The 12,424-nt window shown below is 44.0% G+C and overlaps 1 protein-coding gene across 1 annotated transcript in view; it reads left to right on the forward strand.

The window, feature by feature from the left end:
* Positions 1-1,819: 1,819 nt before the first annotated feature.
* The window catches only part of LOC128705299 (uncharacterized), a gene marked incomplete at both ends in the record, with an annotated part of 44,066 nt that continues 33,461 nt past the window's right edge, over positions 1,820-12,424 (forward strand). The window contains one exon of the mRNA XM_070081322.1: positions 1,820-1,923. Coding sequence (XP_069937423.1) covers positions 1,820-1,923 — 104 coding nt within the window. The remainder of the gene's footprint in view (positions 1,924-12,424) is intronic.

Consider the following 12,424-nt stretch of genomic DNA (forward strand, 5'->3'; position numbering starts at 1 on the left):
AACAGCAATATGTACACTATGTACAGTGATAAGTATAGTGAACTCCACGGTAAGCAAGGCAGAAATAGAAGCCACAAGATAGCAGACCGTGCTTCAACCAGCTCTAGAATGGGAATGACAAGGGCAGACAGGAGAGCGGTACCCACATAACCTCTGCGATTACCAAAACCATCTTCTTATTGGCTAGAACCTGGTCACTAGTTGAACGACGGGGCCCCATCATCAACTCTTAGCAACCTGGTTCGCTGGTTGGGGGAGATAGCCTGTAAATGAGGGTGTGTACATGCGCCGAATAAAGGTTACGTACTCTTTGCATGCCACAGCTTACGACATTAATACCCTTAAACTGTCCAAACACAGATCTACGGTCACATGCGTAGCGCTCCAAAAGTAGATCTACGTTTTTTTACATTTTTCAATTTTAATTAATTATTAACACACTGGCAAATTCCCACCAAGGCAGAGTGGCCAGAAAAAGAAAAACTTTCACCATCATTCACTCCATCACTGTTTTGCCAGAGGAGTGTTTTACACAACAGTTTTTAAACTGCAACATTAACACCCCTCCTTCAGAGTGCAGGCACTGTACTTCCATCTCCAGGACTCAAGTCCGGCCTGCCGGTTTCCCTGAATCCCTTCATAAATGTTACTTTGCTCACACTCCAACAGCACGTCAAGTATTAAAAACCATTTGTCTTCATTCACTCATATCAAACACGCTCACGCACGCCCGCTGGAAGTCCAAGCCCCTAGCACACAAAACCTCCTTTACCTCCTCCCTCCAACCTTTCCTAGGCCGACCCCTACCCCGCCTTCCTTCCGCTACAGACTGATACACTCTTGAAGTCATTCTGTTTCGCTCCATTCTCTCTACATGTCCGAACCACCTCAACCCTTTCTCAGCCCTCTGGACAACAATTTTTGCAATCCCGCACCTCCTCCTAACTTCCAAACTACGAATTCTCTGCATTAAATTCACACTACACATTGCCCTCAGACATGACATATCCACTGCCTCCAGCCTTCTCGCTGCAACATTCATTACCCATGCTTCACACCCATATAAGAGCGTGGGTAAAACTATGCTCTCATACATTCCCCTCTTTGCCTCCAAGGACAAAGTTCTTTGTCTCCACAGACTCCTAAGTGCACCGCTCACCCTTTTCCCCTCATCAATTCTATGATTCACTTCATCTTTCATAGACCCATCCGCTGACACGTCCACTCCCAAATATCTGAATACATTCACCTCCTCCATACTCTCTCCCTCCAATCTGATATCCAATCTTTCATCACCTAATCTTTTTATCCTCATAACCTTACTCTTTCCTGTATTCACTCTTAATTTTCTTCTTTTACACACCCTACCAAATTCATCCACCAACCTCTGCAACTTCTCTTCAGAATCTCCCAAGAGCACAGTGTCATCAGCAAAGAGCAACTGTGACAACTCCCACTTTATGTGTGATTCTTTATCTTTTAACTCCACGCCTCTTGCCAAGACCCTCGCATTTACTTCTCTTACAACCCCATCTATAAATATATTAAACAACCACGGTAACATACTTTCAAATGTTGAAAAAACGTAGATCTACGTTTCGACAGTTTAAGGGTTAATGTTAAAAGTAATTTTTTTTTTTTTTTAATATTTTATACCGAGCATTATTCTGAAAACTTTATTTTGAATTTTGTAGAAAGAAGACTATTATGAGCACTGTATTCTCATTAGCAACTCTTTTGTGAGAACACTGAACACTGCAGAGTGAACGTTATTGTACGAGAAGTGAACACATTAGTGTGATCACTGTTTTGTTAACAGAATTACAATGTGAGCACTAATATAAGCATTGTGGCGTTTGAACACTTCTTCATGAACAAGTACACTGAAAAGTATAAGTTGAACATTGAGCTGTTAACATTACAGTAAGTGCTCACAGTACTACAGCGATAGCATCGACGGTTTTTGTAATCGCTGTTTTGCGAACTCTCAGCATTATTATTATTATTATAATCAAGGGGAAGCGCTAAACCCATAGGATTATACAGCGCCTGGGGGGATGTGGAAGGCATTCAGGCTTAATTCGGGAAACTGGAGCGCAGATCCAATTCCCTAAATCAAGAGCCCCTCACCAACATCAAGGACCTTCCCTGAGGGGAACTCTTAGCATTGTAACTCAGATTCAGAACACTGACAATTGTTAACTGCAGTGTATGTCTGCTGCTGTGAGTGATCTGTATTCTGAGCACTGTAATGTGAACACCAACAGTGTTAGTGTTCACAAACACTCATGTGTGAATATTTTACACTGTAGAATGTATCTTACGCAAGTATGCTGGCGCCTCGGGATATAAAATATTAAAAATTACACCAAATTATGGTCACACTTGTAACTTCACATAAAGTGCTTAACTAACGATCAGTACTCTTGTTACACCTTAAGTTCATTATCAGTAAGGACACAAACTCACGTATATGAAACTAAACTATATTAATCAGTAACAGCATTCATATATACAGAACAAACCCTGCCTTCACTATATTTCACAAAAAAATCACTAGTACACTGCTACTAGTTATCTAAGGCTAGGCTATATAAATGACTCCACTCTTCAGCCGGCGTTCCCCACATAAATACCAGGGCCATACCAGTTTCCATAAGAGCACAAACAAAATCACCGAGAAACATCCTATGGCTTAAACATAACTCAAACACCACAACTTACATAACTCAGCCTAAGTCCGTATGAGTCGTTCAGCAACTACTGCCCTCTCATCGCTGCCTCCAAGACTCTCCCAGTCAGTCACTTGTACATTCAACTTTACACGTCTAAAACACGTCCGTTTGATCTTCAATACAGAGCGTTTTTTTTCGCTTACAATAAACTATTTTTATATTTTACAACGATACTTGTTCTATATTAGCTGTATCCTGCATAACATAGAACACCTGTGTTCTCTAGTGAGAATGTTGATCATTTAAGAACAATGAAAAAATCACACCATAGAATGAACACTGGAATGAAAATATAGAGTAGTGAACACTGGAATGAAAATATAGAGTAGTGAACACTGGAATGAAAATATAGAGTAGTGAACACTGGAATGAAAATATAGAGTAGTGAACACTGGAATGAAAATATAGAGTAGTGAACACTGGAATGAAAATATAGAGTAGTGAACACTGGAATGAAAATATAGAGTAGTGAACACTGGAATGAAAATATAGAGTAGTGAACACTGGAATGAAAATATAGAGTAGTGAACACTGGAATGAAAATATAGAGTAGTGAACACTGGAATGAAAATATAGAGTAGTGAACACTGGAATGAAAATATAGAGTAGTGAACACTGGAATGAAAATATAGAGTAGTGAACAATGGAATGAAAATATAGAGTAGTGAACACTGGAATGAAAATATAGAGTAGTGAACACTGGAGTGTGAACTGTGAACACTAACAATGAACATTAAAGTGGAAATAACATTGAAAATATTTTTCTTTTTGAAATGAACATTGTAATGAGAAAGTTGTAACATTTGACAGTGATTATGTAGTGGTGACTGTACTCACCTATTTGTACTCACCTATTTGTGGTTGCAGGGGTCGATTCACAGCTCCTGGCCCCGCCTCTTCGCTGATTGCTACTAGGTCCTCTCTCTCCCTGCTCCATGAGCTCTATCATACCTCGCCTTAAAACTATGTATGGTTCCCGCCTCCACTACGTCACTTTGTAGGCTATTCCATGGCCTGACTACTCTATGACTGAAGAAATACTTCCTAACATCCCTTTGATTCATCTGAGTCTTCAACTTCCAATTGTGACCTCTTGTGTCTGTGTCCCTTCTCTGGAACATCCCGTCTTTGTCCACCTTGTCAATTCCGCGCAGTATTTTATATGTCGTTATCATGTCTCCCCTGACCCTCCTGTCCTCCAGTGTCGTCAGGCCGATTTCCCTCAACCTTTCTTCGTAGGACAATCCCCGTAGCTCTGGGACTAGTCTTGTTGCAAACCTTTGCACTTTCTCTAATTTCTTGACGTGCTTGACTAGGTGTGGATTCCAAACTGGTGCTGCATACTCCAGTATGGGCCTGACATAAATGGTATACAGAGTCTTAAACGAATCCTTACTGAGGTATCGGAACGCTATCCGTAGGTTTGCCAGGCGCCCGTATGCTGCAGCAGTTATCTGATTGATGTGCGCCTCAGGAGATATGCTCGGTGTTATACTCACCCCCAGATCTTTTTCCTTGAGTGAGGTTTGCAGTCTTTGGCCATCTAAACTATATTGTGTCTGCGGTCTTCTTTGCCCTTCCCCAATCTTCGTGACTTTGCATTTGGCAGGGTTAAATTCAAGGAGCTAGTTGCTGGACCAGGCTTGTAGCCTGTCCAGGTCTCTTTGTAGTCCTGCCTGATCCTCATCCGATTTGATTCTTCTCATTAACTTCGCATCATCTGCAAACAAGGACACTTCTGAGTCTATCCCTTCAGTTATGTCGTTCACATATACCACGAACAGCACAGGTCCTAGGACTGACCCCTGTGGAACCCCGCTTGTCACAGGCGCCCACTCTGACACCTCGTCGCGTACCATGACTCGTTGTTGCCTCCCTGACAGGTATTCTCTGATCCATTGCAGTGCCTTTCCTGTTATGTGTGCCTGATCCTCTAGCTTTTGCAATAACCTCTTGTGAGGAACTGTGTCGAAGGCCTTCTTGCAGTCCAAAAATATGCAGTCGATCCACCCCTCTCTCTCTTGTCTTACTTCTGTCACCTTGTCATAAAACTCTAGTAGGTTTGTGACACAGGATTTTCCTTCCCTGAAACCGTGCTGGTTGTCAATTATACACTTGTTTCTTTCCAGGTGCCCCACCGCTCTCCTCCTGATGATCTTCTCCATGACCTTGCATACTATACACGTTAGTGATACAGGTCTGTAGTTTAGTGCCTCATGTCTGTCTCCCTTTTTAAAAATTGGGACTACATTTGCCATTTTCCATACCTCAGGGAGTTGCCCAGTTTCAAGTGATGTGTTGAAGATCTTTGTTAATGGCTCACACAATATCTCTGCTCCCTTTTTAAGGACCCATGGAGAGATGTTGTCTGGTCCCACCGCCTTTGAGGTGTCAAGTTCGCATAGCAGCTTCTTCACCTCCTCCTTGGTTATATGTACCTCATCCAGCACTTGCGGGTGTGCCCCCCTGTTCTGATTTCCTGGAGTCTTACTGGGTTCCACTGTAAATACCTCTTTAAATCTTGTGTTGAGCTCCTCACATACCTCTTGGTCGTTTCTTGTGAATTCCCCATCACCCTTCCTCAGTCTGATTACCTGGTCCTTGACTGTTGTTTTCCTCCTGATGTGGCTGTACAACAGCTTCGGGTCAGTCTTTACTTTTGATGCTATGTCATTTTCATATTGTCTCTGAGCCTCCCTTCTTATCTGTGCATATTCGTTCCTGGCTCTTCGGCTGATTTCTTTATTTTCCTGAGTTCTCTGTCTTCTGTACCTTTTCCATTCTCTAGTACACCTAGTTTTTGCCTCCCTACACCTTTGGGTGAACCAAGGACTCGTTCTGTTCTTCCCATTATTTCTGTTTCCCTTGGGAACAAACCTCTCCTCTGCCTCCTTGCATTTTGTTGCTACATAGTCCATCATGTCTTGTACTGATTTTCCTGTCAGTTCCCTCTCCCAATGAATGTCTTGAAGGAAGTTCCTCATGCCTGAGTAATTCCCCCTTTTGTAGTTTGGTTTTTCCCAGCCTATTCCTGCTACTCTCTCCACTTGGAGCTCAACTATGTAGTCGAAGCACAGAACCACATGATCACTAGCTCCCAGAGGCCTTTCATACATGATACCCTCGATGTCCGAACTACTCATGGTGAATACAAGGTCCAGTCTTGCTGGTTCATCCTCTCCTCTCTCTCTGGTAGTGTCTCTAACATGTTGATGCATGAGGTTTTCCAGTACCACATCCATCATCTTGGCTCTCCATGTTTCGGGACCCCCATGGGGCTCCAGGTTATCCCAGTCAATCTCCTTGTGATTGAAATCACCCATAACTAGTAACTTTGCTCCTCCCATGTGTGCTCTCCTGGCCACCTCGGCTAGTGTGTCGATCATTGCTCTGTTGCTCTCATCATATTCTTCTCTTGGCCTCCTGCAGTTCTGTGGTAGGTTGTACATTACTGCAATTATCACCTTATGTCCCTCAGACTGGATTGTTTCTACTAAGTAGTCCCTTTCGCCTATGCCATCCATTCCTTCCATTTTCTCAAAATCCCACTGGTTTTTAATGAGCAGTGCAACTCCTCCTCCCCCTCTCCTCCCTCTGTCTTTCCTGAGGATTTGGTATCCGGATGGAAAGATTGAATCTGTTATTATTCTGGTGAGTTTTGTTTCTGTGAGTGCTATTATGTCTGGGGATGTCTCTTTGATTCTTTCGTGCCACTCCTCATACTTGTTTGTTATTCCATCTGCATTTGTATACCACACCTTCAACTTCTTTTCTAAGACTGTGGTCTGGGAGGTATATTGGGGTTGGGGAAGTGGGAGACCTGGTAAGGAACTATGGGTTGTTGCTGTAGGGGTGGAGTTTGTAATGTAGTGGGTGGGGGCATTGGATGTGGCATGGGTGTTTTGATTTAGAGTGTTTGGTTGCACTGGGGTTGACCTGGTTGGGAGGCTTCTATAGGAAGTTGTGAGGGAGGCTGTATTTGATCTTCTTCCTGGGTCTGGGATCTCCTGTCTGTCTTCTCCATCCCCTCTCTTTCCTCCTTTCGCCTTTGTAACATCTCTCTCAGTTTCTGCCTTTCTTCTTGTGATCTGTCGCGGTCGAGATACACCTTCCTGTATGCCGGCATGTCCCTTAATCGTGCTTTCTCCTGCAGGATCCTGGTCCGAGTCGCTTCTGCCTTGAAGGTCACTTTCACTGGCCGGGTTCTTTTTATTACAAACCCCCCTATTCTCCGAAAATTTTCCAGCTGGGTCATGTCGTCTTCTCCTATTGCTTTCATGATGCTTTCAATTGCTTTTTTTTCCCCTTGTTTTCTTGCTTCATATGTTTCCCCTTCAGCTTCCTGGAGCCCATACACAAAGACTGATCTCACCCTTTCATTCTCCCACTGCTTATCCCTGTGTATCCCCTCATTTAATTTGGTTTCCTGCACTGCAGCTTTCCTTTCTTCAGTTTCACTGGCTAATGTACTTGGGCTCAGTGGCTGTGATCATGTAGTGGTGACTGTGATCATGTAGTGGTGACTGTGATCATGTAGTGGTGACTGTGATCATGTAGTGGTGACTGTGATCATGTAGTGGTGCTTGTGATTATGTAGTGGTGACTGTGATCATGTAGTGGTGACTGTGATCATGTAGTGGTGACTGTGATCATGTAGTGGTGACTGTGATCATGTAGTGGTGCTTGTGATCATGTAGTGGTGCGTGTGATCATGTAGTGGTGCTTGTGATCATGTAGTGGTGCTTGTGATCATGTAGTGGTGCTTGTGATCATGTAGTGGTGCTTGTGATCATGTAGTGGTGCTTGTGATTATGTAGTGGTGACTGTGATCATGTAGTGATGACTGTGATCATGTAGTGGTGCTTGTGATCATGTAGTGGTGACTGTGATCATGTAGTGGTGCTTGTGATCATGTAGTGGTGCTTGTGATCATGTAGTGGTGCTTGTGATCATGTAGTGGTGACTGTGATCATGTAGTGGTGACTGTGATCATGTAGTGGTGCTTGTGATCATGTAGTGGTGCTTGTGATCATGTAGTCGTGCTTGTGATCATGTAGTGGTGCTTGTGATTATGTAGTGGTGACTGTGATCATGTAGTGGTGACTGTGATCATGTAGTGGTGCTTGTGATCATGTAGTGGTGACTGTGATTATGTAGTGGTGCTTGTGATCATGTAGTGGTGCTTGTGATCATGTAGTGGTGCTTGTGATTATGTAGTGGTGACTGTGATCATGTAGTGGTGACTGTGATTATGTAGTGGTGCTTGTGATCATGTAGTGGTGACTGTGATCATGTAGTGGTGACTGTGATCATGTAGTGGTGACTGTGATCATGTAGTGGTGACTGTGATCATGTAGTGGTGCTTGTGATCATGTAGTGGTGACTGTGATCACGTAGTGGTGACTGTGATCATGTAGTGGTGACTGTGATCATGTAGTGGTGCTTGTGATCATGTAGTGGTGACTGTGATCATGTAGTGGTGACTGTGATCATGTAGTGGTGCTTGTGATCATGTAGTGGTGACTGTGATCATGTAGTGGTGACTGTGATCATGTAGAGGTGCTTGTGATCATGTAGTGGTGACTGTGATCATGTAGTGGTGCTTGTGATCATGTAGTGGTGCTTGTGATTATGTAGTGGTGCTTGTGATTATGTAGTGGTGCTTGTGATCATGTAGTGGTGCTTGTGATTATGTAGTGGTGCTTGTGATCATGTAGTGGTGCTTGTGATTATGTAGTGGTGCTTGTGATCATGTAGTGGTGCTTGTGATCATGTAGTGGTGACTGTGATCATGTAGTGGTGACTGTGATCATGTAGTGGTGACTGTGATCATGTAGTGGTGCTTGTGATCATGTAGTGGTGACTGTGATCATGTAGTGGTGACTGTGATCATGTAGTGGTGACTGTGATCGTGTAGTGGTGACTGTGATCATGTAGTGGTGACTGTGATCATGTAGTGGTGCTTGTGATCATGTAGTGGTGACTGTGATCATGTAGTGGTGACTGTGATCATGTAGTGGTGACTGTGATCATGTAGTGGTGACTGTGATCATGTAGTGGTGACTGTGATCATGTAGTGGTGACTGTGATCGTGTAGTGGTGCTTGTGATCATGTAGTGGTGCTTGTGATCATGTAGTGGTGCTTGTGATCATGTAGTGGTGACTGTGATCATGTAGTGGTGCTTGTGATCATGTAGTGGTGACTGTGATCATGTAGTGGTGACTGTGATCATGTAGTGGTGCTTGTGATCATGTAGTGGTGACTGATCATGTAGTGGTGCTTGTGATCATGTAGTGGTGCTTGTGATCATGTAGTGGTGCTTGTGATCATGTAGTGGTGCTTGTGATCATGTAGTGGTGACTGTGATCATGTAGTGGTGCTTGTGATCATGTAGTGGTGCTTGTGATCATGTAGTGGTGACTGTGATCATGTAGTGGTGCTTGTGATCATGTAGTGGTGCTTGTGATCATGTAGTGGTGACTGTGATCATGTAGTGGTGACTGTGATCATGTAGTGGTGCTTGTGATCATGTAGTGGTGACGGTGATCATGTAGTGGTGACTGTGATCATGTAGTGGTGATTGTGATCATGTAGTGGTGCTTGTGATCATGTAGTGGTGCTTGTGATCATGTAGTGGTGCTTATGATCATGTAGTGGTGACTGTGATCATGTAGTGGTGACTGTGATCATGTAGTGGTGCTTATGATCATGTAGTGGTGCTTGTGATCATGTAGTGGTGACTGGGATCATGTAGTGGTGACTGTGATCATGTAGTGGTGACTGTGATCATGTAGTGGTGCTTATGATCATGTAGTGGTGCTTGTGATCATGTAGTGGTGCTTGTGATCATGTAGTGGTGCTTGTGATCATGTAGTGGTGACTGTGATCATGTAGTGGTGCTTGTGATCATGTAGTGGTGACTGTGATCATGTAGTGGTGACTGTGATCATGTAGTGGTGCTTGTGATCATGTAGTGGTGACTGATCATGTAGTGGTGCTTGTGATCATGTAGTGGTGCTTGTGATCATGTAGTGGTGCTTGTGATCATGTAGTGGTGCTTGTGATCATGTAGTGGTGACTGTGATCATGTAGTGGTGCTTGTGATCATGTAGTGGTGCTTGTGATCATGTAGTGGTGACTGTGATCATGTAGTGGTGCTTGTGATCATGTAGTGGTGCTTGTGATCATGTAGTGGTGACTGTGATCATGTAGTGGTGACTGTGATCATGTAGTGGTGCTTGTGATCATGTAGTGGTGACGGTGATCATGTAGTGGTGACTGTGATCATGTAGTGGTGACTGTGATCATGTAGTGGTGCTTGTGATCATGTAGTGGTGCTTGTGATCATGTAGTGGTGCTTATGATCATGTAGTGGTGACTGTGATCATGTAGTGGTGACTGTGATCATGTAGTGGTGCTTATGATCATGTAGTGGTGCTTGTGATCATGTAGTGGTGACTGTGATCATGTAGTGGTGACTGTGATCATGTAGTGGTGACTGTGATCATGTAGTGGTGCTTATGATCATGTAGTGGTGCTTGTGATCATGTAGTGGTGACTGTGATCATGTAGTGGTGACTGTGATCATGTAGTGGTGACTGTGATCATGTAGTGGTGACTGTGATCATGTAGTGGTGCTTGTGATCATGTAGTGGTGACTGTGATCATGTAGTGGTGCTTGTGATTATGTAGTGGTGACTGTGATCATGTAGTGGTGCTTGTGATCATGTAGTGGTGACTGTGATCATGTAGTGGTGCTTGTGATCATGTAGTGGTGACTGTGATCATGTAGTGGTGCTTGTGATCATGTAGTGGTGCTTGTGATTATGTAGTGGTGACTGTGATCATGTAGTGGTGACTGTGATCATGTAGTGGTGACTGTGATCATGTAGTGGTGCTTATGATCATGTAGTGGTGCTTGTGATCATGTAGTGGTGCTTGTGATCATGTAGTGGTGACTGTGATCATGTAGTGGTGACTGTGATCATGTAGTGGTGACTGTGATCATGTAGTGGTTACTGTGATCATGTAGTGGTGCTTGTGATCATGTAGTGGTGACTGTGATCATGTAGTGGTTACTGTGATCATGTAGTGGTGCTTGTGATCATGTAGTGGTGACTGTGATCATGTAGTGGTGCTTATGATCATGTAGTGGTGCTTGTGATCATGTAGTGGTGCTTGTGATCATGTAGTGGTGACTGTGATCATGTAGTGGTGACTGTGATCATGTAGTGGTGACTGTGATCATGTAGTGGTTACTGTGATCATGTAGTGGTGCTTGTGATCATGTAGTGGTGCTTGTGATCATGTAGTGGTGCTTGTGATCATGTAGTGGTGCTTGTGATCATGTAGTGGTGCTTGTGATCATGTAGTGGTGCTTGTGATTATGTAGTGGTGACTGTGATCATGTAGTGGTGCTTGTGATCATGTAGTGGTGCTTGTGATCATGTAGTGGTGCTTGTGATCATGTAGTGGTGCTTGTGATCATGTAGTGGTGACTGTGATGATGTAGTGGTGACTGTGATCATGTAGTGGTGACTGTGATCATGTAGTGGTGACTGTGATCATGTAGTGGTGACTGTGATCATGTAGTGGTGACTGTGATCATGTAGTGGGGACTGTGATCATGGAGTGGTAACAGCACTAACCTAGTTGTATTCACCTACTTGTGGTTGTAGGGGTCGAGTCATACCTCCTGGCACCGCCTCTTTACTGGCCACTACTGGGTCACTCTCCCTGAACCATGAGCTTTATCGTACCTCTGCTTAAAACTATGTATGGATCCTGCCTCCACTACATCTCTTCCCAAACTATTCCACTTACTGACTACTCTGTGATTGAAGAAATACTTCCTAACATCACTGTGATTCATCTGTGTCTTCAACTTCCAACTGCGTCCCCTTGTTTTTGTGTCCCATCTCTGGAACATTATGTCTCTGTCCACCTTGTCAATTCCTCTCAGTATTTTATATTTTTTTATCATATGCCCCCCCCCCCTATCTCTCCTGTCGTCCAGTGTCATCATGTCGATTTCCCATAACCTCTCCTTGTAGGACATACTTTTTAGCTCTGGGACTAGTCTTGTCGCAAACCTTTGCACTTTCTCTAGTTTCTTTACGTGCTTGGCTAGATGTGGGTTCCAAACTGGTGCCGCATACTCCAATATGGGCCTAACGTACACAGTATACAGGGTCCTGAACGATTCCTTATTAAGATGGCGGAATGCTGTTCTGAGGTTTGCTAGGCGCCTATATGCTGCAGCAGTTATTTGGTTGATGTGCGCTTCAGGAGATGTGCCTGGTGTTATACTCACCCCAAAATCTTTTTCCTTCACTGAAGTTTGTAGTCTTTGGCCCCCTAGACTGTACTCGGTCTGTGGTCTTCTTTGCCCTTCCCCAATCTTCATGACTTTGCACTTGGTGGGTTTAACTCCAGGAGGCAATTGCTGGACCAGGACTGCAGCCTGTCCAGATCTCTTTGTAGTTCTGCCTGGTCCTCGTCCAATTGAATTCTTCTCATCAACTTCACATCATCTGCAAACAGGGACACTTCGGAGTCTATTTCTTCCGTCATCTCGTTCACGAATACCAGAAACAGCACCGGTCCTAGGACTGAACCCTGCGGAACCCCACTCATCACAGGCGCCAACTCTGACACCTCACCTCATACCATCACTCGCTGCTGTCTT

Source organism: Cherax quadricarinatus, unplaced genomic scaffold, assembly GCF_038502225.1.
Source record: "Cherax quadricarinatus isolate ZL_2023a unplaced genomic scaffold, ASM3850222v1 Contig2324, whole genome shotgun sequence".
Classification (NCBI taxonomy): domain Eukaryota; kingdom Metazoa; phylum Arthropoda; class Malacostraca; order Decapoda; family Parastacidae; genus Cherax; species Cherax quadricarinatus.